This window comes from Mus caroli, unplaced genomic scaffold (assembly GCF_978045245.1).
Source record: "Mus caroli unplaced genomic scaffold, Mus_caroli_1 scaffold_6, whole genome shotgun sequence".
Classification (NCBI taxonomy): domain Eukaryota; kingdom Metazoa; phylum Chordata; class Mammalia; order Rodentia; family Muridae; genus Mus; species Mus caroli.
The window spans coordinates 111,707,068-111,731,587 of record NW_028227261.1 but is presented as its reverse complement, the minus strand read 5'-3'; the positions used below and the strand labels follow the sequence as shown (position 1 = coordinate 111,731,587).

Here is a 24,520-nt window from a genome sequence, read left to right as displayed (position 1 = left end):
TGTGAGGCCTCATTTTAACCTTCCTTTCTCTACCTTCCTAGTTTTGCTACCACAGCTTATCTGCCTTGAAAAGAACTGGGATGCAAAGCCTAACCTGGGCTGACATAGCAGCCTTAGCCCTATGCTATGTCCTGCATCTCTCCTCTGCAGATGCACGTTCACAGCCCAGGCTGTGATCCACCTCAGTGATCCTAGACAAGGAAGGAGAAAGCGTAGATGCTCTAGGTGACAAGACTGCTTATCAGACTGGTTGTCTCGGCCTAAGGACTGTGGATTCAGACACGTAGGTTCCACCATTAGCCAATAAGTGGAGTTGGGAGAGGGTGTGTAACCAGGGGTTATTAGTCCAAAAGCTATGATTAAACATGACATTTTTATAGTTTTCACATATTCACAGAATTCCAGACTCCAAAAGCTGCTATAAGATAATTTATTAAAGTCTACCCTATAATTTCCCATAATAATGGCACATATAATAATTAAAAACAGCAAAGATGCTTGGTTTGTTTCGTGTGTTGACTGGTGCATTGTGGACAATGTAGAGTCCTTAGCAATTTCAGGCTACTATCAGGAAATCCAAAGATCAAGTCACATTTCTGAGCAAGGGTCCAGGAAGCTCATCTGACCTGCTGAAAGGGTTTGTCTCTGACCTTCCAGCAAGCCCTCAGGTCCCCTCCATCCAACTCACACAGAGGAATCAGAGTCCAAGCTCCTCCTTTATGCTTGGCCAATCCATGGGGAACAGCAGCTGATCACAAAGAAAAGAGGAAGGCCAAAGACTAGATGTTTTCTGCAAGGAGGACATCCGGAAGGTTGTGACCATAGGTGAAAACAATTCTTTCTAGACCATTTCCCATTATTTTTGACTTTGTTCAGGGACTACTCAAGAAAATATCCTTGGATCCTTAGTTGGCCTTCAAGTCTATACATATAAGATTGTGTGTGTGTGTGTGTTCTAAGCATCACTCCCTGCTTACAGGAGTAGGGAGCTGGCAGTACTCTGGGCAGATAAGACCCCTGGTGCCTGGATTCCAAAGAAATACTCTGCTCAGGGCTCCAAAGCACCATGTGAACCTGCTTTGACTTATGACAGCCATTCTGAGCAAAGGAATTAGCTCAGTGCCTCTGCAGAAGGTATCTTGTTCAGTTTCCAAGCCTTGTTCTCACTGAAGCCAGACAAACCAGTCCTGCTGCTCAAGTGACAGTGAATTCCACTCTGTGTGTTCCTGCTCTGGCCAGTCTTCACTGTGGATCATGGAGTCAGCCAGGTACAAGCTCCAGGCATTCTAAACATGTTCTAATGAGGAGCACATAAGTGCCTACCTGGACAAAGTGTGGTTTAGAGAGGGGTGGAAGTGGGAAGTGGAATGGACAGTTGTCTACCAAGAAGAGCTGACATTCTTGGAAATGTCTGTCCCTCTCTATTTATGGAAAAATCTCTCCATGAAGTAGCTTCCACAGCCCAGCTTCTAGCACCACAGACCTACTTGTTGGAGATTCAGGACTTTTCTCTGAAAAGCCATAGACTTACTACCCCAATATTCTCCTTAGACATCCTAACTGGGAGAGTCAGCCATTTGACTACAAGGACTCTAAGCTAGCTACACAGCTAACTCTCCCTGACTGATCTGGGCAGTAGGTGCTGTCTGGATGGCACACAAGGCAGAGATGGTAGAGATGGTCAGCTCCCTTCCTCTGTGGATCGAGACTCTGATTTGAGCTTCACGAACTCTCGGGCTACCTCGTCATTGCTCCTCTGAGAAAGAATCCGGAGAATGGTCATGCCTGTCTCATCCATATGGATCTTCCGGCCCAGTGGGCACCAGCAGGCACAGCTGCCCTTAGCTGCCACATCCCTCAGGGGCATCACTGCCAGTCCTATCACACGATCCTCCCGGGCAAAGCAGTAATCCTTCACACAGATCTGCAATTCATAGGCCTCTGGACCCTCTTCATTTCCCAGGAGGCTATAAGCACAGGGTACAGGATAAAAAGCCAGAAATGAACATTTTCTGCTGAATTTATCCAAGTTTGACATCGAAGCAGTTTCTTCAGCCTTACCACCCAGCACTCCCCAATTCCAGAGCTCTATAGGTTTCCTGCTCTGTAACTTACAAGTGAAATGTCTCGTTGTACTTGGGAGTCCAGTTGTTACTTTTAGACTTGGTTGTGAACTTCCTCTTCTTATCACTTTGGTGTGGGCCAACCATGGTCACTTCCACAAAAGGCCGGAACATACCCGCTGTCTGCCACTTGAGGTCATTGGCTGCTACCACTATCCAAACAAGGGAGATCTGTGAGGGGTCCCACCAGTGCTCCCAGTTCTTCAGTCCTAGGTCATGTTCCCCTGGGGAAGGACAGAGCTGGAGCACTCGGATGAGTATCCCCTGCTTTCAAGAGATGAGTGAGGCCATGGCTAAGAAAGGGTCAGACTCTGCAGGAGTGAGCGCATCCTCTCACACTAAGACCAGACAAGGCAGCCCAGTTAGGGAATAGGATCCATAGACAGGAAACAAATTCAGCCCCCCTGTGGGAGGGGGGACTGGGAGAGGAGGGGGACCAGATACTGGAATGTAAAGTGAATAAATAAATTAATGAAAAAAGAAAGGGTCCAATGTCTAAGTGAAAGCACTTACCTTTCACTGTGACCTTATGCTCCCCAGTGCCAGGATGTGTAAATAAGTCCACCTGAATAGAGACTTCTCCCACGGGGTCATCCACACCAGCCCCTGACGGACAGACATGATTGCCCACATGAGGGTTTAGAATGCACCACCTCACACCCTACCCTGAAGCAAGAAGAAATCACCCACAGTAGTCATGGGGAAGTAACAAATGGGAGAGAAAACAAAAAGGAGAAAAAGAATGAGGCTGTGCACTATAACTCAAAATAGGCTGGCAGTATCTGGAAAGAAACTTACTTTAAAAATACACAGAGAATTTTCTCTCCCTCCTTCCCTCCTCCTCTTTGCTTTCTGCTCATTCTTACTCCCTGCGTAGTGCAAGGTAGACTTGAACTTGAGTGCCTCCTGCTTCAGCCTCTTGATTTCTCAGATAATAGGCATGTGCTACTGTGCCCTGGCTTAACGACATCTCTTAATGTTCTTAAGGTAAGAGAAGCAATCTTGTGCTTATCCTTGGGATTTCTGGGTGTCCCTTCTCTGTCCTACTTCAATCCATAGAACAACTCTCTAGTCACAATCTCGGAAGAAGTCAGGCATCCACTGCCAAAGGCTAAGATTTGGTACAGAACTGCTGAACGTTTAACAGCTGGTCCAGCCACCTCGAGCACCACCGCGAGCACACAGCTCACTGTAGTCCACTGGGTGAGTCAGTGTTTGATTCACATTTGCACAGTGTAAAAGAACATACCCTTTTCTGGCCGAATGTCCTCGTTAGCAGTAAACCTAATACCTTTCCCATCATGTACTGAGCGAGGACAGGCAAGTCAAGAGGTGAGCGGCAGGAGGACAGAGAAAGAAGAGAGGTTAAAGGTCAAAGAGTTACAGCCATTTGAGAGAGCTCATAGACATTCAAGAAGCTCAGACAGGGGTAGGGAGGTAGGATGCAGAAGTCAAAGAGTCAAAGTCAATGCCTGAGTATTCCACACTAGACTCCTCCAGTTAGAGACCAACTAAACCATGGCAGAACAGTGGAAAGTATAGATGGAACATATCTAAGGCCAGCAGGAAAAGGCAGAGGTGCCAGCTTCTGATTTTCTAGCCCTTAAGTGACAGACAAAATCCCCATGGTGCACTCCGCTAGCACTTTATGCTCCATCTTCACTGTTACCTAGCTGTAGCTCAATGCTCCCAAAAGCTTTCTGGGTTAGCTCAGACCCTCCCTCATATTACAGGCCATATATGTCCTCAGCTCCTCAGAAGTTCTCCCTGCCCCCTTCAGCCACACCCATCCCTGCTTCTCTTGTCTCCCCGAAACTCCCAGACTCTGGACTGAGAACAGAAACAGAGCAGTAATGCACAATTCCTCCATTTTCTCATGTTCCATCACTTCCAGTCTTGACTGCTTAGATTTCTCCCTTCTGAGTCAACCCTGTAGTTTACATCCACAGCTCAGTAAAACTCAAGCCTCCCATTCTTGCTACGTCATTAGGGTCATAACCCTGGCAGCCTGCCGGTTCTCTTGGAGGAACCCTTGTAAGAATGCCTGTAGGGTGCCTCCTGGAAGGATCTGGCTTCAGGATCAGGTCAGAATTCTAGGATGAGCCTCTCTTTGAAGATGTGCTTTAGTTTGCACAGGCATAGCTGGTGGCAAGTAGTATAGGGGACTGAAAATTCCCAAGACAAAAAAAAAAAAAAAGAAATCCTGTCCCTACCCCCAAAACAGACCAACGGAGCTGTCTGGTCCCCAGTGCATAAGCATCATTCTTGAGCCCTCAGCCTTGCTACGTAGTCCCTTCAGCTGCCCTGATCTACCTTAGTCTGCTAATCATCCGTGCTGATGGTCTGGGGAGCCCTTTGCTTTTTTCTCTCCAGAACACCACCAAGTAAAGCAGTAAGGCTGCACATGACTCCCTGTCAAGGCTTCCTCGTTTTCTTCTTCAACTGTGCAAAGCTGAGCCCAGGAAATGTCCAGGAAAAGGAATAAGGAAATCCCAGACACATTTTCAAAACCCTGGTGACTCTCATTCCCCTGCCTGGTGTGGGTATGTGCCTGGGTAGGTACTGAATGTTGAGAGTCAATCTTGGAGGAGAAATTAGATCCTCTCCAAGGGCTAAACAATAATAATTCCCTACAGGTGCTGTACATGGGGGTGGGGGATGGGAACACATGGTTCCTTACCCTGGGCAGTCTGTGAGCGCACAAATGTCTTGATGAGAGTGTCTGTAGTCTGTGTATACAGAGAGAGGGCATAACGCAGAGACTGCAGGTCTGGGCTCTTTTCCAGGAAGGTTTTCTTCAGACCATTGCCTCCTGCATGGAAGTATTGCTGAAAGACAAACGATCACCTGCTTCATCCTCACAGAGAGGCAGCTCCCAAACTGTCCTCAGAGAAACCAGAAGAGGACTTAGAGAAGAGACTATTTGACAAACTATGATCAGAAGCACCTATGGAGCCAGCCAGAACCCCTCAGCATCATTAGGATGTTCAGCAAGAACAGTAAGAGACGGGCATACTCATGGAGGTAGTGTTTGAAGAAAGGGCCTATCAAGTTGGGCAGGTATGAGACAGAAGCATTTTAGGTTGGGTGAAGAGCCAAAGGTGATCTTTTACCTCTCTGAATCTTAGGGAACTTGACACCTCAGACGTACTTTCTCCAAATGCCTCAATTGTAGTTTACATGCACCTGGCTCATGATCACCTTACCAATCTTGTATCTTGGGCTTGGAATTGTTTCTTTCTTTCTGTATCTCTGACACTGCTGAGGTTTTGTTCTCTGGATATAGAATACTAAGAGCCTGAGAGCTAGTCTGGCATGGTGGGATGTCAAGGCCAAGTGTGCAGACTGTCTGGAGAAGGGAAAAGTGTCCACCTTGATGGTGTCCAAGGCCAAGTCGAGGACAGCACACTGCTTTGGCGTGAGATTCCGCGTTTCCTCCCGTACCATGTGGTCCTGGAACCCCAGAGAAAACATTATCAGGAAAGCCCAGGGCAGTCATAAGTGCAGAGCCCTCACCAGCCAGTTCAAAAATAGCCCTTGCATAGTATTTCTCTCCCCATATCAGCCCCCCAGGCACCCTCCCTGCAGCCTCATGGACCCCTCATCCCAAGAACCTTGAGTTTGGAAAGCTGGCTCAGCTCCTTGGCAGCAGTTAATATCAGCTGGGTGCCCTGGGCAGAGAGAGATCAGTCAAAAGCAGAGGACTGCAAATTTTATCAGGAGGTGAGGAGTAAGGGAAAGGAGACAGTGGGAGGACTGGGAGGATGGTGCTCTTACCGTCTGGTCAGTGAGTGGGGGCAGGACAATAACCCGCTCCATGGTGTTCATCACCACCCGCCAGAGCTCCTTCAGGACCCGCTTCAGAACTGTCTTCTCACACACAGTGGCAAACAGCGTGAGGCTACAGATTCAGACAACAGGTGAGGCTGGGAAAAGTCTAGAGTGCCCACTCCCGAGGCTCCCCCGAGGCTCCCCTGTGTGAAGGCCTCAGCTTTACTTTTCCCCACAGAGGGCTACTCACTTGCCATCCAGGAAGTCCATGAGAGGTCGCAGCACACTATCTGCATCCTGAGCCACCGAGGCCCTGGCGTTAGGGGATGCATTCCCTGTGCCCCGAACTTGGCCCAGGATGTCAGCCATTTGTCGAACACATTCATCAATCCGCACCTGGAAGCTACACATATGCCTACAGTGCAGCCTTCCCTGTCCCCCACACTGACAGTGGAGCAACAGCAGCAATTTAGACTCATATCTTTATGCTGCGTCTCCACAAGGGACAATACACAGGAATATAGGAATGTCTACAGCTGGATGGGTATGGTAGCAGCTCTAGGGATGTCCAGAAACTACATCTGGTTCTAAGTGTTGCATGTTTTGGGGCCACTGACCTGTTTCCAAACACCATGCTAAGCTCATCCAGAACTGAATTCAGTTTCACCTGCAGCTCCTTCAGACTGTCTGCAGCTTCAGAGTCCAGCTATGGGGGGAGGGGGGGTAGACTAGGTTAGACTGCTCTCACTACTTCATATGCCACCATTCCCCGTATGGCCGTGCTCCAACACCCACTCTTCCCTTCTAGGATCATATCTCAATACTGTCTCCTCCTTTCTAGGACTACACCTCAATGTTAGCTCCTCCCTCCTAGGACCCAACACCTCCCATTCCCAATTCTTCTTAGAAACATATCCCAATGGCTAATTAATTCTCTATCCTAGGTCCATACCCCAAATGCCTGCCTCTCCCTCCCAGAGCCCTCCCTCCCTCTATGCTTGTTTCTCTGGGTTAGTACCATAACCCAGTGGCTACTTTTCCTTTCCAGGATTTTACCACAGTGCCTATCTCAAATGAAGCCATCCTGAGCTAAGCACACCTCACCTAACTTAACTGAGAGAGGGTAGAGCTCTGTGGCCAGGCAGCTCAGCCCAGGCAAAGTGCAGTGAGCACATACCCTGAACTTACCTCTTTGCCTCCCATGGCCTCAAACATTTTCTCCAGCTGGACCCTCAGTTGCTGCATGTTGTTCATCAGGATACAGGGCTTTGGGACAGACAGATGCCTTCAGTCTTAGCTTCTTTTAGCACAGTGCCCCTGGTGTAGGGTCCCTCACTCTATTAAGCTACCCCAAGGCTACAGGCACTTCACATTACCCTAAAGGCTGAGATCTAACGCCAATTCAGATAAGTCTCTTTGAACAAAGATAGTAAACATTTTTGCCTAAATGTAGACTAGGTAGTAGTTACACAGGAACTCATGGTGTTACTTTTTCTAACTGTGAATGTCTGAAATTTTTAAATTGAAGACTAAGTAAATGCTTAGTAGAGGAAAAAGCACCAAGCAGAAGCTCAGAGGCACTCTTAGCGAACTTCTCATTATCGTGTGGCATGAATCTTAGGCAAAGCATGAAGGGCACTCAGATATCTTCCACTCCCTTCCTCTCAGTGCCCAGGGCCAAGCCCTACCAGTCTCTCCTTTGTGCAGTAAGCTGGGAAACTCTTTGATAAGATGTCTGCATACTGCATCAGCACTTTCCCAATGGTCTGAGGAAAGAGAAGAAAAGGAAAGAGAATCCTTATTATCTCACAGGGGCCTTGCTGCCTCAACTTCCATTTCTCATCCCAACATAACAACAGCAGGGAGCTGGCTGCAGTGAAGGACACATATAGTCCTAGCACTCGGGAGGCAGAGGCCAGGAGGACTGTTGCAGGTTCAAGCCAGTCTAGGCTACATAGTGATTCTAAACCAGCCAAGGCTATACAGCAAGACCGGATCACAAATATATGAAACAAAACAAAACAAACCCCTAAAATATCAAGAAAGCAAAGAAGGACTCATAGGAAGGAGCAAAATTCCCTTTCAACTGCAGATCAGAACTGAGACAGACTATCAGTCTGCTTAAAACACAGCAAAGGGGAAGTAGGTAATATAAGGCTTTACTAGAAGGCCACCAGAGAAGAGGGTAGAATACAGGCCTATGACTGTGAGTGTGGTGGTGTGAAGGGGCAAGGGCCCAGGAGGTCCATTATTACCTTAGCAAACCTTCTCATGTAGTGGGCAAGGATGTTGGGGTCTGGACATTCCAACTTCCGGATGATCTCAAAGCTCTGGTTGAGTTGTGTAAAGACGTCCACCACAGAACAGGAAAACAAGGCATGCTCTGATGTCTGTTGGAACTAAGGAAGACCACACATGGAATAACCATCCATACCCAGCTTTAGGTTTGAAAGAGGTCTGCCTAGCATGGGTGGCTCCATGCTCTCCATAGCTTTTCTACAGATTGTTTAGGACAGGGTTAGACCAGCCTAGCAGAATCTCAAAACTTCTGGCCAATAGCTGAATGCCGAGACCCAACTGATCACTGTGTAGCTAAAGTCCCCAACTTACCCCATCCTTCTTATCTCGTTCCAAGGCCCCACGAAGGAATTCCAGTGACACATCTTCATTCTCGTCTAGCCACTGTAGCACAAACTGCTCAAACCACCTGTAGTTAGGACAGGAAAACCTGAGGACTGAAGATAATTGGTACAGACAGACCATAAGACCTGACAGCTCCTCCAGATGGAATCTCTGGAAGGCAGGGCATTAACACTTCTCTTTCTAAAGCAGTGCCTGCAACAGGCAACCTGAGCTGAGCCTACTAAACCCAATGTAGGGTACTATCTTCACCCATTCAGAAGGCCCCCCACCACCCTCCCTTCCCCCCCACTGCCCACACACTCACGCTGGGTACTCAGGCACTTGCCCCTGGAGGGCAGGCAGATCCCGCACATATTCATTGTGGAGCCACTTCACCTTGAAGTGCAGGTTCATGTAGTCAGCACTCTTACACAGCCGGTCTTTCTCATGTTCTAATGAAGGGAGGTAAACTGGATCAAGTTTTAGCAGTAGCCATGGTTCCTATATTTCCTAAGGCAGTAGGTCTACATAGGTGGCTCTGACAGAGAGCCTAGAAGACAGGTGACTCACAAGTATTTCTAACATCTACCTCTCACACCCATCCTCTAAGAGCTTCCTTTACAGAGGCTAAGCCAAGTCAAGTCTATAGTCTTAATCTAACTTCTGGAAGTGCAATGTGAAGTCTCTGGTTTCTGGTAAGGAAAGGAAAGGGCGCTAAGGATAATTAGTGGAGTCTACCAGGGAAGAGGGTGACAGAAGTGAAGGAAAGACAATGGTTTTCTAGTAGTTGTTTGTTTTCAATCTTAGTAACTGAACTATTCTATCAAGTAGGCTTAAATGAAGAGATATTAAGTTACATGTGATAGGAATATGTTAATAGGAGCCACTAGAGACAGAAAACCAAACAGAATGACAGGGAACAACCATGTTATGACAGAATCTCAAGGTAAAGTGAAGGGCTCCCAAGAAGACTGAAACACAGAAAATGAGCCCTCAGGGAAATATGCAAATGAAGATCATCACTTTGGAAACTGGAAAACAGAAGAAGCTACCATGCTGTAGCAATTAGGAGTATTATTATGGATCTAATGGGTTAGCTAGCTGAATCTAAATCTAGGATGAAGTTCACTCAGGGGCAACTCAGAGTCTAGAACACTGACTATATCCACACATTATCTTCATACCTACCCTTTATAGCTGATGTATTAATTTGAATAATAAAAGTCAGTATGTACTGATATAAAGGTTATAAAGAAGGAGAGACTAAGCAAGAGAGAAGGAGCAGCTGGTATCCTCAAAGACATCATTGCTTAACTTTGAGATAGCATAGGTATTGCTCCTCCAAGTCAAAGCAGAATATCTAGTCTAGGGATGCTAGTTCTAGTGATTAGTGCAGCAGATACTCATCAGGGAAGGAGAAGCCTGGGCCGCAACCTGGAAAGGTTTGGAGTCCCTAGACGTTCATCTTCTGGAACTATAGGACCACTGAAACCCAAAGCTACATTTGCCATCTCTTCTAGAAAGCAGTGAGCAAGAGAAGGAAGGATATAAGACTAGAGGCAAAAGGGACAACCAAAAGTTCTTACCACCAAAGAAGACTTTTCGAATACGAATGATAGAAGTGGCTTGTGACAAACAGAGATACCAATGAGCAACAAAAAGTGTGAAAATCGGGGATGCCAGAGACCCTCCATTTTCTAGTGCTCTTGAACCAGTCCCTGACCTTGAGACACAGAATGATGGCACAGGGTCCAGGTGACGCTTGAACATTTTCTTTTGTTTCAGGACCTTTGAGTTACTGTATTTGTATACTCTTGCATTCCCTGACAATCCATTATGTGTCCTCTGGTACCAGGCCCCAATTTCTATATCAAATATTAACTTCAGTACATAAACACCAGGTAGGTGAGTGTTCAAACACTGGGTATACATTTTTCTAACAAGATCCAAAGAGTTAATCCTCTAGCAAGGCCGCATGTGAGCACTGTGTAGATAGCTCAGTTGGTAAAATGCTTGACTCATTAACATGAGGACCTGAGCTCAGAATCCAGAACCTACATAAAAAGCTGGACATGGTGGCAGGATGGAAGGTGATGGAAGATGGGAGGTGGAGACAGGCAGACCTCTGAAGGCTCATGGGCCCACCAGCCTAATCTACTTGGTGAAACTCCAATCCAATGAGAGATTCTTATCTGAAACAAAAAGTGTCTTAGCACCTAAAAACCAAGTCTAGATATTGTATGCAAATTTCATGAGGTTGTTACTTGTGGTAGAATTGGAGTTAATCTGTCAGCTGGGGCTTTAAAATGTTTGTTTGTTTGTTCACTTACTTATTATATATGTGTGTACATCCACATCTACATGTCGAGGTTAGAGGGTACGTTGAGGTGTTGGTTTGTACCTTACACCTTGTTTAGGCAGTGTTTCTCTGACACTTCTGTTGAGGTGCAGTAACTCCAGGCTAGCCAGCCTGCTGCATCTCTCTACTTCCTAGTATCCCTCAACAGGGTCTTGCTATGAAGCTCTGGTTGGCTTGAAACTTGCTATGTAGACTGGCTGGCCTCAAACTCAGAGATCTTCTTGCCTCTGTTCCCTGAATGCTACCATGTTTGGCCTGCATCCATCTTTTTACATGGGGGAGGAGGGATGGGTAGTGAACTTGAACAGGTAGAGCTTCCCCCACCCCACTGAACTATCTCCCCAGTCATCTTTCATTCCTAGAGGGTTCGTTGAACCCACAATCTCTTCTAAATCTCTAATTCTGGTAATGTCTATAAAGACTCTGATGGAATAGTATAATTAAATTTAACTTGTTTTCTCCCACCTCTTGCTGTTTTAACACCTTCACATGAAGGTGAACAGAATATGCCAACCAGTATTACACTATTGTTCAAAGGTAAAACATCCTAAAATATACTTTACTCTTGTCTTCTTCCATGCAATTAAATAACCATCTCTTACTGGACAAGGTGGTATAGACCTATGATCCCAGATACTCAGGAGGCTATGTCAAAAGGACTGCAAATTCAAGGCCTGCCTAGGCTATTCAAGGCCTCATAGGATACACAAGACCTTCCGTTTCATCCTCAGTACTGTCCCTACTCCATCCCCCCCAAATCATCAGTGCCCACCCATTTTACCTACAAAATGCCCCTGGAATCTATTTCCTTCTAGGTACACTATTACCTGCTAGGTATATCATTACCACTGTACTTAGCTTATACTAGACTTAGCCACTAGACTGGCCATTCCCTTCCAATCTACTTTCCATAGCATATGAGTGAGTGGTCTTTCTCTATGATAAATCTGATTATATCAATCTCCTGCTCAAGATGTGAGGGGCTTCCACCTGCCTGATGGAGTCCAGAAACCTATACATTGTCACCTATGATCTAGCCCTTTCCAACCTCATCTCCCACTGACTATTTTCCCTGTCCTCTGTAGTGCAAGAAATTGTGAACTGCTGTTTTGCTTCCACCTCTCAAAGGAAAATACATGCTGGGCCGGTGGCACCCAGTGTTCTTAGTTCCCTTTGCTGCCGTTATTACCATCTCTCTTCAGTAACAATGTCTTCTCATGTTTTCTTTGGTTTCTCCTTTGCAGATCTGAGGTTTTGCAAACCCCATTACATGGTTCTCTTTTATGTTCTCAGCACCCTATATTCATTCTTTTTGTGGCATTTAGAACTTTGTATTTATAAATCTGTTTTCTAGACTGGCCTGTGAGCTTCTCAAGAGTCAAGGCTCTGCCTGACTCATCTTAGTGAGTATTCACAAGGAGCATAGTGCCTGGCAGAAAGACAATACTCAATAAGTGGAGAGTGGGGATGGGGTTTACTGCAAAGAAGCAGGAGGGTACTTTCTCCTTCATATTTTAAGTGGGAGGGTAATTACATAGCAGCATTTGTCAATCACTAAATTGCCCAGGAATGGCCTGGAACTCAATAAGTATCCTAGGCTGGCCTTGAACTCACCACCCTCGTGCTCCAACCTCCTCTCTGCCATCCCTAGTTAAGGGCAGAATTGTCAACATTCCTTCTACCATCAGGATCAATACTGTCCTCTTTTTCCTTCATATTCTGAGAATCAGCAGTTCTTGTTCTAATCTCTCACCACGCATCTATCACAACCCATTCTTCCATCTCCTTGCTATAGTACAGCTTCTCCTTCACTCTTACATTAGCATAGCTTTTCATTGTGTGCACCCCCTTCCCTTTGCTACCCCTATCTTTTAAAGAGGTAAAAAATTTAAATCTCCACATGTGTGGCACAGCAGATTAATGGTTCCTTCTTGTTCCTAATAGTTGAGCTCTCCTCAGAGCTGAGGATATTTGCTAGCTGTGCTTTCTATCGTCCAGTTACCTTATCAGCTCAGGAAATGGATGCCACAGCTACTCCTAGTGTATAGATGAGAAAACGGGAACTCACAACATTAAATGGCTGGGAAGAGCAAGCTGACTTTGCTCATACGAGGTAAAAGGCCTGAAGCCTAACAAGTGGGTGAATAAGTCCACCTTACAGTACCCGTCTTGTGCGTTGGTTTATTTGTCAGAGGTCTTTATTTTTCCTGTTAAGCCCACCACAATCGTTCATTGAGAACTGACACCAAACCTCCCATCAGGTTTGCTGAGTGTTGTCCCACCAAGGCAGGGATGTCAGGCAAAACCTGTATAAATGTGTGTATTACATTGCCCAAAGTAAGCAAGACTCAGCCACTGCTCGGGGCTGACTTACACAGTGTAACCACATGTGGTCTGGCTATAACAACTTAGCACAGACCTTCAAAGTGTCTTTGAACCTCAAGATTCTGATTCTAAACCTCACAGGCTTAAGAGTCTGAGAGTGGTCCATGTCTTCCCTCCATCCAAGTGGAGCACAGACTTTGCCCTGAGCTTGTCCCATATGCCTCCTTTTCCTTCAGACCCACTTTCCAAGACTGAGGAGCTAGACTAACATATATAGCAGACTGGAACAGCAGCTAGACTGGTGTGCACAGACGGGTGTAGACATAGACAGAGAGGGATATCTTTGTGAGGGTGAGAAATGGAAAGCAGAATAAGCTGAATGAACAAAGTGAAGAGACTTATCTGGCTCTGCTCCATGGGCTGAGGCCTTCTGAGCAGGTTTCAAAGAAAGCCAGGCCAGAAATATAAGATAATAATGACATCTCTAAGTATTTAAGCTTCTCTTGTTCTTCAAACTTTAAACATAACTCTTGGAAGCAAGCCACTATTCGGAAACCCTTCACCATGGGTGAAGCTGTTTTCTGGGCTGGAAAGGCCCTGCATAGGTACTTGTTATAAAGCTAGAAGGAGAAACCCACACCTGCACACCCACTGTCCTTACATGGCTCCTTAGGCTACAGCTTTGTCTGTCCTATGCCTCCTATAGCTTACCTGTCGCCATGGGTAGAAGCCCTCTACTTTCTTACTATACTGTTTACCAAGAACTTGAAGTTGTGTGGTAAAGGAAAGAAAGAACTTATGAGGTAGATGGAGTCTGGCAGACCCTTACCCTCCAGTGCATATTTCATGTCTTGAGCAAACAGATGCCACATCACTTCTGCACTGACTTTTCCTACGTTCAACTCCTGAGGAAACCTGAGAATGGAAAAAAACATGGTAAACATCAAGGCAAGAGCTATTTGGTTTTATTTATCCCAAGGTACCTAGTTCTCACAAGACATAATGAAGAGGAGTTGAGTCCTAGGGAACAGGACTAGACTGAGTCTGGAGAAAAGGGGCCCAGGGACGAATGGGAGAATAAATGACAGCGAGTGGGACCATATTAGCTAAGATGAACCCAAAGGACAGAATGCCCAGAAGGTACAGACAAGGCATTGAATCCCTGAGGAGGGTTGAGGCTGAAGGATAGGCTCAGGATAGATAAGCTGCAGGAGAAAGAGCAGGGGTGGGCCTTAAGAGGCCAGCTGTTTTTCACTGTGGACAGGCACATGCACACACAGTCTCTGGATCCCCTGGGGGCTCCCCTGACAGTCCCAGTCCCAGAAGCCTTTCTCTCTGGGGAGGCTATCCCATCCTGTATAGGGCCCCCTTATATTTCCACACCTGTCTCCAGAAACAGTTACCCAGACAGATACAAGGGACAGAGGGACAGATGGACGGACAGTTGGAAGAGGTGGCACTGCAAACATACAGAGATAGGAAAGAGAGGCTGTTAGATGGACAGACCAATCCCCAACCAGACAGAGCCAAGCAGGGTGATACTCACTGGCTCAGAACAGGTGTGTAGGAATTCTTATCCTCCTCTATGATCGACACAATGAGTGTGATAAGTTTGGGCCAGAAATCCAAGTTCCGAATGCTGGGCCCCGGTTCCTCTAGAGGTTGTTCCTGCTTCGAGTTCAGGGGAGGGGGTGGGGCATGGAGAAAGGGAGCTAGTCACAACAGTACTGAAAAGACTCTTCCTTTTTCTTTTTCCTTCACCATGCCTGCTACTTTAAAGTTAGGGATACTTCCTTTTCTGGCACATGACTTCTAAATGACTGCCTCAGCTCCATAAGAGGGGTGACTCCTGGGAGACCCTTCAACCACTGAGAATTGCTATCCTTGGCTCTGGGGCTCTCTTCTGGTATGCTTGGACAATTTAAGAGATATAAAGGCACTTGTGATTCTTCTCTTAGTCACTATGGACATGTGACTCTGGCTGAAATGAGCATCCTCTAGCCTCACTAATGTCTGTTTCTGTAAGATCCGCCCACCCCCAGGCAACCTTCCTTTTCCAGATGTCCCTGTTTAAATCCACACTTCACATAGCACACACAGACATCCTAATTCTAAGAAGCTCCTTCAAGCTGAGCAGGACAAACCCTGTGTGGAATTTGACCTAATTTTCAGTGGGGCCAGTCTCCTTTGGATCCCTTGAAGGCTTTTACTGGCTGGAAGAAATGCACCTGGAAAGCTATTTGCCAATCCAGAGAAGATGATTTGCTTAGGAGACAAAGGAATATAACAATGAGTCTCAGGAAAAGAATAGTCGCTCATATTCAGATCCCAGGCAAAGACAATTTATGATCACTACAGAGACTGGAATGCACATTCTTTCTCACGGGAGCAGAGGCAAATGTGGAACTTTTATGTGAATACTACATGTTACTACAGTTTCCAAAATCCCCTAATGAGCCTGAAGTCAGCAGAGACCAGGACTGAATCCATATGTCATTGACTTGACCTTAGTGTCACTTATATGCACCTTTTTCTTTTAGTTTTTCTGCCACTAGCCCAGCAAAGATTCATTCAAAAGACACCCTGGGCCTTTGAACTCCAGTCCACTATAATACATCCTCCAGTGAGCTGCCAGTGATTTCTCTATACGGGAATCTCAGAGCTCTTCCATGGTCCTCGGCTAAGTTAGACTCCTTCATTGGACACAATGGTCTTTAGGCTGCTCCCTTCCTCTCCACTCCACATCGTCCCAGTTCTCTCGTGTTGCACTGCATCATGCGTACTCTGGCGCCTGGCAGCTGCTAACAGCTTTGCACACACTATCTCATTTCACCTGCTTGGCAATTCTTGGGCACGCGTTACGCGTTTCTCGTGCTCTGGGGGAGGGGTCTAAAGCACAGTGAGCTTCTGTGACCTGCCCTCCGTCACAGTGGATGAGCGCCAAAGTCTGAGGTTACAAAGACCTGAGTAAAACTGCTCAGGCCTCCTTAGATTAACATGTGCATGGATAATTCTGTGCCTCCAATACTCTATTTCCCTCCCTCTTCCCTTCAGCTCCTTTCTTGATATCAGTTCTAGGCCTTCCTCAAAATCCAGCTAGACTTTCTGCAAAGTTGTCTCTGGCACTCCTGGCTTGGTTAAATGACCCTCCCCCCTGGGCTCCCAGAACAGTCTATGAATTTCTGGTATTAGCATATCAGATATCTAAAACTATAATAAAATATAATAAAACAACAAAAATAACAACAAATGAAGTAATTTGCCCTCATTTCTACCAAACAATAATTTCTCCCAAGGCTGTGTAAAAACTCTGTTTTACTTGACTTTGCATTCTAATACTCCATGTGTTAAATGAATAGGTGGGTAAATGAGCTCTGACTGAGGACTCATAGAGGAAATAAGAACTAATGGAAAAAATATGACTTTTTGTTTGTTTGTTGATATGCAATTGAACAGAAACTCCACGAGTTTACTCGAGTGCATACCTTGTCTCATGAAAATAAGATTCAGAGAAAGTAGAAAAGTAGATAGCAAAATAAAAAGATTAAAGCCAAGTCCCTGGAGCATCTGCAGGCCTTGTTCAGAGCTTTGTTCATTATTATGCTGGAGCAGAGAGATCAAATATTAAAACATCTGCATGGTTGAAAGATTAAAGCTGAGAACAGTATCTTTCACTAGCCAAAGAGAATACATAAATGAGTGATAGAGAAACCCAGAATATACCACAAGCTAAACAAAGGCCCCAGAAAAAACTCCCATGGAGACCAGAACCAGTGGAAGGTTTATAAAACCTTTAAATGCAGAAGCCTAAGTATATGGCTGGCATAAAAAGAACATTTAGAATGAGAGAAGGCAGCATGAAGAAAAGATCTTAGACTAGTGGCTCTTAACTTTCCTAACGCTATATTAGACCCTTTAATATAGTTCCTCATATGTGATGACCCCCAACCATAAAATTATTTTCATTGCTATTTCATAATTGTAATTTTGCTGTTATTAATCATAATGTTAATATTTGTGCTTTCTGATGATCTTAGACGACTCCTATGAAAAGGTTGTCTACCTCCAAAAGAGTCATGACCCACAGGTTGAGAACCACTGTCTCAGATCTTTACTAAGGTCCTCCAAGGAAGCATTACAGCTTGGATATATTCACTAAGAGATGGGTGTTCAATAGATTTCCATCATTTTGGTCCTACTGCCTTTCAAGATTTATCACCCTTCTTTTATGTTCCCATTGTTGAACCAAGAATGAATTCTTCCTCCTTGGAATCTCTTCGCTCTTATGCCTTCCTCAAAATACTTCTAAAAGACCACACTGGGCGGATACACATGCGCGTGTGTGAGACTGGGGGGTTCTTCCGGAAACACTTAAGACTTCTCTCAGACCTGGCTTGGAACATTTTATATACATATACATTCACACATACAGATATACACACACACACATATGTATACTTGCTGGACTGTGTGTGTTTGTTGCACTAAAGGAAAGTGAATCTGCAAAAGCATAAGTTAGCAAGACATAGCTGTAATTGAGTTATTGGAACTAAAAAGAAGTCCTGCTGGGCAGTGGTAGCGCACGCTTTTAATCCCTGCACTTGGGAGGAAGAGGCAGGCGGATTTCTGAGTTTGAGGCCAGCCTGGTCTACAGAGTGAGCTCCAGGACAGCCAGGGCTATACAGAGAAACCCTGTCTCGAAAAAAAAAAAAAAGTCTTGGCTTTTAAATGGTTGGCAGAAGAGTTATATAGTTGGAAGAATCCAGATAGATGGGACTGGAGAAGTGGCTCAGCCAGTAAAGATACCCTTCACCAAGTCTGATGACCTGAGTTCAATCCCTGAGACTAATATTCTAGAAAGAGAGAACCAATTCCTACAGGTATTCTTCCTACTCCCATGTATGTATGTGCACACACGTCCATAAACCACAACATAATCAAATAAATGTAATCATTTGTTTAAAAAAAAAATGAACTAAGTTTCCAAGCATTGAGTTAGAATCTAACCTAGAACAGATAAAGTAGTTCAGATTCACCGAAGGCTAGGCTCAGCCTCGAGAGTCAATCAGTGAATATGACTGATTCTGGTCTCAGAAGACCATGAACTGACGAATGAGTCACCACAGGGAAAAGTTAAAACTTCATGCCAACAGCTCAGAGCCAGATATAGTCTCAGGGGAAGGCAGTGCAGAACTTACATGGTCCAAACACATCTGATCAAAATTAACCTTGAGATAGTAAAGGTAAAAGAAAGAGGCTGGGATGGCCTGAGAATTCCACACAAATCGAGCCACCAAACTGCTCAAAGCAAAATTTATCACAGCCATTTCTGTTCAGCTCAAATATGCATGTGTTGTTTTATAGAAAAGCCTTTTGTCAATTCATAGACATCTAGGCTATGAGACAAACAGTCCAAAGTCAACTGCTTGCTCATCCTGGAGAACATCAAGAACTTTATTTTGAGCTTCTTTCCACCATGAATTTCTAGTAAAGAAAAACTGAGGCTCCTAAGAGCTGCTGTCAGCTGGCCTCACTAACTCCAAACCTCTTACCAGCTGATACTGGTGACTGTAGAGGTCATGGCAGTTGTTGAAGATGTATTCATATGTAGAGTTCAAGCAGGCTTTCACACAGTCCTTTACCACCTGGCTGGCTCTTGGAGGGCTCTGAAGTTCTTGCACCTGCCAGTTAACAGAAGAAATATGGGCCGGGGGTTCTGCGCACCTAGGTGGGATATCCACCCATCATCCCTGCAAATCTACTCCAGATTCATTTCACTCTTCCAAGTCCTCAAACTTCCCCAGTGTTATGGTTTGAATGAAAAATGTCTCCCATAGGTTCATGTTTTAAGTATTTAGAGGTACTGTTTGGAGAGACTGTAGAACCTCTGGGACATGGTATTGAGTTATCACAGATCACTAGGAGCAGGCCTTTGAGGGTTAGTGTGTCCCAGCTCCCTGTTTTACTCTCTGCTTCCTGATCCACCAAGATGTGAGAAGTAAAAGAAGCCAGTCCCCCCTGTCCTGGACTAAGCCCCTTTGCTGTTCATTCCCTCCCTGCCACAATGAACTGTATCCCGAGAACTGGGATCTAAAGGAAACCTCCTGCCCTTTGAGTTGTGGCTGTCAGGTATCCTATCACAGTGATGAGAAAACCCATGAACACTGGCAGCAGGTTAGCAGATGAGGAGAACTTCTAGGCCTTCCTCACTGATCTACGGATTACATATCTCCTAGAAGTAACCCGGGGACAGCTATGTTTGGAAATGGAAACTGTTGCCTCAAGACTGTCCAACGACTCTTACTCTCCAGGTGTTGATGACCAAGTCCTCAGCCCAGCACTGACCAGCTGTGTCCACCCTTACCTTCATCCTGAAGAAAGTAATGCTGGTCAGCAAATCCACTGTAGATTTTAAATCCTGAAGCCGCTCAGGGCTCCCAGCAGGAAAGTTATTCTGTTACAAATCAAGCAAATGTGAAGAAAGGAACAGAAGAACACAAAACCTTCACTGCCAAAAGTAATGAACCCAAAATTTCCCTAGCTGCTGCCCACTGGGATTTTCTGTCGCTGAGCCACTTACATTACTGGGTTCACTTTTTCCTCCCTACTGAACCAGCAGGTCCTTACCTACTGCCAAGATGAGTACTTCACATCTCAGAAAGCCATACTTCTTCCCCGAACCTGCCTCCCATGAATGTGTGAGTGTTTATTCAGATAAACATAGATACAGTCAGTCCCTGCCATGCACTCTCTCTACCTCTGTCCCTCCTCAAATGAAGCTTCTTACACACAGTAAGTACTTCAGAAGCTAGAATCTAACTCTGTATCACAGATACAGATGAAGACACACTATAGACCACACAGATCCAGAGCTGTACTTTCAGTCAATGCTGCTCTTCTATGCTCTGGAGCCAGCAGATGGCAGAGTTCTGAGCACAATCTCTGAAGTGAATTCCTTAAGACTTCCCTGCATGTCATAAATTATTCTCTTTGACATAAATTTTAGGAGGAAGCTGCTGTGGAGAGATGAAGGGAAAGACTGAGCTATTCTCCACTCCATCAGTTTTAAGCCTACAGATGGCTACTGGTGCCAAAAATAATATGTAGTTATTTCTCCATTATTCACAAATGGAGGATAAGGAAAGTGGAGATAACCAAAGCCTCACTTTGTTAATTTGGAGGCTGCTCTTGTATTTATTCTCTAAGGTGTGTGGATTGCCTGCTCTGGAGAGGAGTGACACTTTAAGTGACAAAGGACATGTAAGATCTAACTTAGAAGAGACTGAGAAGCTGACCACTGTTTCATCCTGAGTCATCCCAGGTACCCACACTCCTACATCCATTTCCTCCTGTACCAGAAAAAGATAGGACACCTAACACACTGTACTTGTTCAAGACAGACTAATCTTTGTTCCACTAGCCAAAGATCACACCTCTCTTGGGAACTGAGAAGAGAGAGAGGGGGGGGGGGAGGGAGGGGGGAGAAAGATGAATATGGCCAAGTAATATTTGTAAGGGAAGTTCTGGCAAAAACTATGTTATTATGACGTTGGATTGGATGATAAGAAGGAGTTGGAAAGCCACCTGTCACTAAAAGCAGCTGTACCTGCTACTTGTACACTGCAGTGAGGTCAGAAGAACCACGGGTGTCAATGGCATTGCCCATCCGAGTGGGTATAAAGACACAGACCAGTTCCCGTGCCTTTCATCTTACTGCTAAGCTGTGCCTACGTCCTCCAGATTGAGTCTGAGATTACTCATTACTTTTCCCACATCATGTCTTCACTTACCCTGTATGTAGAGAGGTCTATTCTCAGTGAGTTGTGTAGCTGGTCCAGCAGTTTTACAAATCTTTCTTTCTGAGGGTGAGAAAGAAATAATAGGAAAGAGAAGCAATCTGTTTCTGAGCCCCCTCGATTACAGTAGAAACAGAACTACTACAGACAAATCAATATAAAGGAAAATGGATGAGGTGAACCCTGTTAAAATCTTTTAGCAGTACTGTCTTGAACCAGGAACCCTTTCATACTGGCATGTCTCTGGGGGAAAGCAATCTCTTTCTAAATGCATGATGTGACCAGTGACTTCATCTCTCTCTCTCATCTTAGTCAGCAAAAGGAAATCCAAACACTTTCTCCAACCTGTTAGAGCTTTAAGTACAACATTTACTGGTGGTCAGAAGCTTTAACGGTCTGCACAGATTCTTCATGTCCTATCTAAAAGATGATCAACCCCCCAAGGCACTAGAGAGCATAGTAAGAAATAAGTGACATGACTCAAGAGAGCTGGGAGACAGGTGTCCCTGAGCACTGACTGCCCTGTGAGTCCGAGGCCCCACCTACAGAACAGGTTCACTGAACAAAGGATGTAGGGCTAGGAGGGACCTCATCCTGGGAGTCTTGTAATGCTTTGCTCTTCCCAACCCTAGCAGCAGAGTCTGGGGAGGCTAAGGTGAGGGTCATCTAGCTGAGTTATCCTAGGTCTGAAAAGCCCAAAATGGCTCATAAGGAAGAGAGGTCTGGAACTGTCAGGGTTAGGCGATGTGGGACTGAGAGGCTGCAGAGGACAAGTATGGTCTTCAACAGTTTCTCAGAGCCACAGCCCTCAACGTCCCTCAGGAGCCCGTCTAGCTTCCTTTCAGGTAGTAAGTACCTTGGAAGGGCTGGGGACAGACAGCCCACAACCAAACCCTTAAATGAGCAGCTGTTTGCACAAAGTGGGCCTGGGGAGCCAGGCACACACACGGACAGGAGCAGTGCACACATAACACCTGCTTCCAGCTACCTACATTTTGTCATCATGGCCTCAATCAAAGACACTTCCAAGCTCTGAAGCTCTGTCCCCTAAGGACACTTTCCCTGCATATACTAAAATATTCTGGGTCTTTCTCATTACATTACAGGCCCTTGCCTTTCCCCCAAGCCTCACTCTCCCACATCTGCATTCAGCAAAGTAAGTCCGTGTCCAGTCAAAGTCTCTCTAGCTTGGGGCCTGGGGGTGGGGGGGATAGAGACTGGGCCTCTACCTCTTCTCTGTCACCCTGGTGCCGAGGAGCCTCTTGGGTTTCTCTGTGTAGCCCTGGATGCCCTAGAACTCATTCTATAAACCTCGAAGAGCTGGGATCAAAGCTGTGCACCACTACTACCCTGCTGTTCTGGGGCATTCTTAACAGCTTTATAGCCAGAGTCTAGCAGTGATGATGGGAGAAAAAATAGTGATGCATTTGAAAAATGGTCAGAAAGACACAAGAAGTCTCTCTTTAACCAAGTTCCCTGTACTTTTTCTTAGTGTATATTTTAATATTGAAATATATAAATATATACTAATTTAATAGTTTTCAAAGAAAAAGTATCATTAAATATGGAATCACATGCCTGTAGGCTGTTAACACATTTCCAGAATTCATTACATTGAGTACATTAATAGATACTGATTAAATAAATATATAATGGGACTTGATTGGATTAATCAATTACATTAACACATCTACAGAAAAACTCTATTAACAGCAAAACCATTACGAGTTCCAAAAATCAGGGATCACAGAAACAAAGACTGTGAGGATTACATAAGATTACTGATGTAATTTTATGCCTACAGAAAGAACTTTCATGAGGGGTCATTTCATCCTGTTTATCCTGAATTTATGTCAGGTAACATTCTGAGTAATGACTATAAACACTGTGATTCAATTGTGGTGGGCCCACAGCACAATGTCTTCTAAAGCATAGAGGAGTCTAAGGATAGTCTGTTAGTCATCTCATCTAGAAGGAAAAAGGCTGTCTTTCAAGATAGCAACTCTCTGAGAATTAGGCACATCAGTCAACTCTACACAACTGGCCAGAAAACAACAAACCATCAACTGACAGCATTTGGATACACGTATTTCATCACACTCACACCAAAGTTGGAGGCCGCAAAACGATCAGATGCAGAGACGTTAGTGGAAGCAGTTGTGTGAGCATAATAGGCATTGATGTTGGCCAGTAAGGTGCTCATCACGGCTGGTACACCAGGACACATGTACTTGGATGACAAACATGCAAAGTGCCTGAAAAACAGAATCCTTGTTCTCAAAGACTCTTCACAGACTGCAGCAGTAGCCAAGTAGGAACCCAATTAAAGTTTATGGAAGTGCAGCCAGGTCAGCTAACTAACTCCCTCTGCTTATGCAGAATGGAGTCCTGTGTGCATTGCTATGGCAACATCACCAATTGACACTTCTCCCAGTAGGCAAGAATTTCTTTTATAGGAGTGCTGGTAGATTCCATAGAGAAATATTTTCCCTACAGTTTAGTGAACTTGCTGACTCTCAGGGTAATCTAGGTCAGCTTGTTAGTTATGCACATAGGTACATCGACAAAAACCTGTTGTATTTGCTTAGGCCTGTGATCTCTGGTCCTGTGTCTTTTTATATCCACTCATTCCTTTTTCCTTTCCTAACCATGATCTTGATGGGTAAAGAGGCATCCTGAGATGCTGGCAATATAGTCCTTTTCTAATGTGTGCTTCTTTGCCTTGGGACATAGACACACTCCACCCAGCTCAAAGAGAAAAAGTATGAAATCATTGCACTTTATGGCTACTAAGCACCTGTCTACTATGTCCTGTGCCTTTGTTAGCTACCCAAAGTATTAGTAGCTACTTCCCAAGACCCCAGGGAGCCTCACGTCATGGCCTGATAAATGGACTCGATGCCATAGCGCATGGCGAATTCATCCACAATTTCTTGGGCTGTCTCATCAAAGTACACCTTCCATGCATCGTCCCCTCGGGCCTCTGGGATCCAGACTCCTCCACTGCCCTGAATGTCTGTGAGGTAATGGAAAAGGTTCTGCAGAACACGGAGCAGAGAGAAAGGTGGGTTACAAGCACATCATAACTGAAAATTGCAGTAGAAAATTTTCTGTCATGTCACTGCTCAGTTCTTCCAGGGGAAGAAAAGAGTGGTCTGGTCCTTCAAGAGTACCCAGAATAGCACAGTGAGCCAAGAATAAACAAAACAAAATGGTCCTAGATCTCCAGCCACCTGCCAACCTTACTTACAGTCAGAAGCCCACCCCTGCTTTCCAACCCTCCACTCACAAAGTGTTGCTCACCTCATGGAGACATGTATACTGTACATGGTACGGGGCCACCTTCTCCTCCCCCTTGATCTCCACACTGATTTGAAGTCGGATAGCCCCTGAGACGGCTGACTTGTCTGTTCTCTTCTCTACAAAGGAAGAGAGACTGGGGATTCAGAGCAATGCAACTATCTACAGACAGTTAATCCAAGGGGGGAAATGGCACCAAGCCAAGTGGCCACATATTCTACAAA

The 24,520-nt window shown here is 45.3% G+C and overlaps 1 protein-coding gene across 4 annotated transcripts in view; it reads right to left on the bottom strand.

Moving 5' to 3' along the window:
* Positions 1–416: 416 nt before the first annotated feature.
* Positions 417–24,520, bottom strand: part of Unc13b (unc-13 homolog B) — a 188,739-nt gene continuing 164,635 nt past the window's right edge. For 3 of the 4 annotated variants that reach the window (XM_029476020.2, XM_085839379.1, XM_021159382.3), the window contains 22 exons: positions 24,300–24,415; positions 23,871–24,034; positions 23,101–23,251; positions 20,991–21,059; positions 19,565–19,654; positions 18,753–18,881; positions 14,747–14,871; positions 14,030–14,115; positions 8,842–8,968; positions 8,505–8,601; positions 8,150–8,293; positions 7,583–7,660; positions 7,083–7,160; positions 6,512–6,600; positions 6,145–6,297; positions 5,901–6,024; positions 5,738–5,794; positions 5,496–5,576; positions 4,804–4,951; positions 2,637–2,729; positions 2,116–2,275; positions 417–1,967 (listed from right to left, as the gene is read on the bottom strand). In XM_029476020.2, the coding sequence (XP_029331880.1) occupies positions 1,682–1,967; positions 2,116–2,275; positions 2,637–2,729; positions 4,804–4,951; positions 5,496–5,576; positions 5,738–5,794; positions 5,901–6,024; positions 6,145–6,297; positions 6,512–6,600; positions 7,083–7,160; positions 7,583–7,660; positions 8,150–8,293; positions 8,505–8,601; positions 8,842–8,968; positions 14,030–14,115; positions 14,747–14,871; positions 18,753–18,881; positions 19,565–19,654; positions 20,991–21,059; positions 23,101–23,251; positions 23,871–24,034; positions 24,300–24,415 (2,645 nt within the window). In that variant the 3' untranslated portion in view covers positions 417–1,681. The remainder of the gene's footprint in view (positions 1,968–2,115; positions 2,276–2,636; positions 2,730–4,803; positions 4,952–5,495; positions 5,577–5,737; positions 5,795–5,900; positions 6,025–6,144; positions 6,298–6,511; positions 6,601–7,082; positions 7,161–7,582; positions 7,661–8,149; positions 8,294–8,504; positions 8,602–8,841; positions 8,969–14,029; positions 14,116–14,746; positions 14,872–18,752; positions 18,882–19,564; positions 19,655–20,990; positions 21,060–23,100; positions 23,252–23,870; positions 24,035–24,299; positions 24,416–24,520) is intronic. The other variant, XM_029476021.2, reaches the window with a different exon arrangement.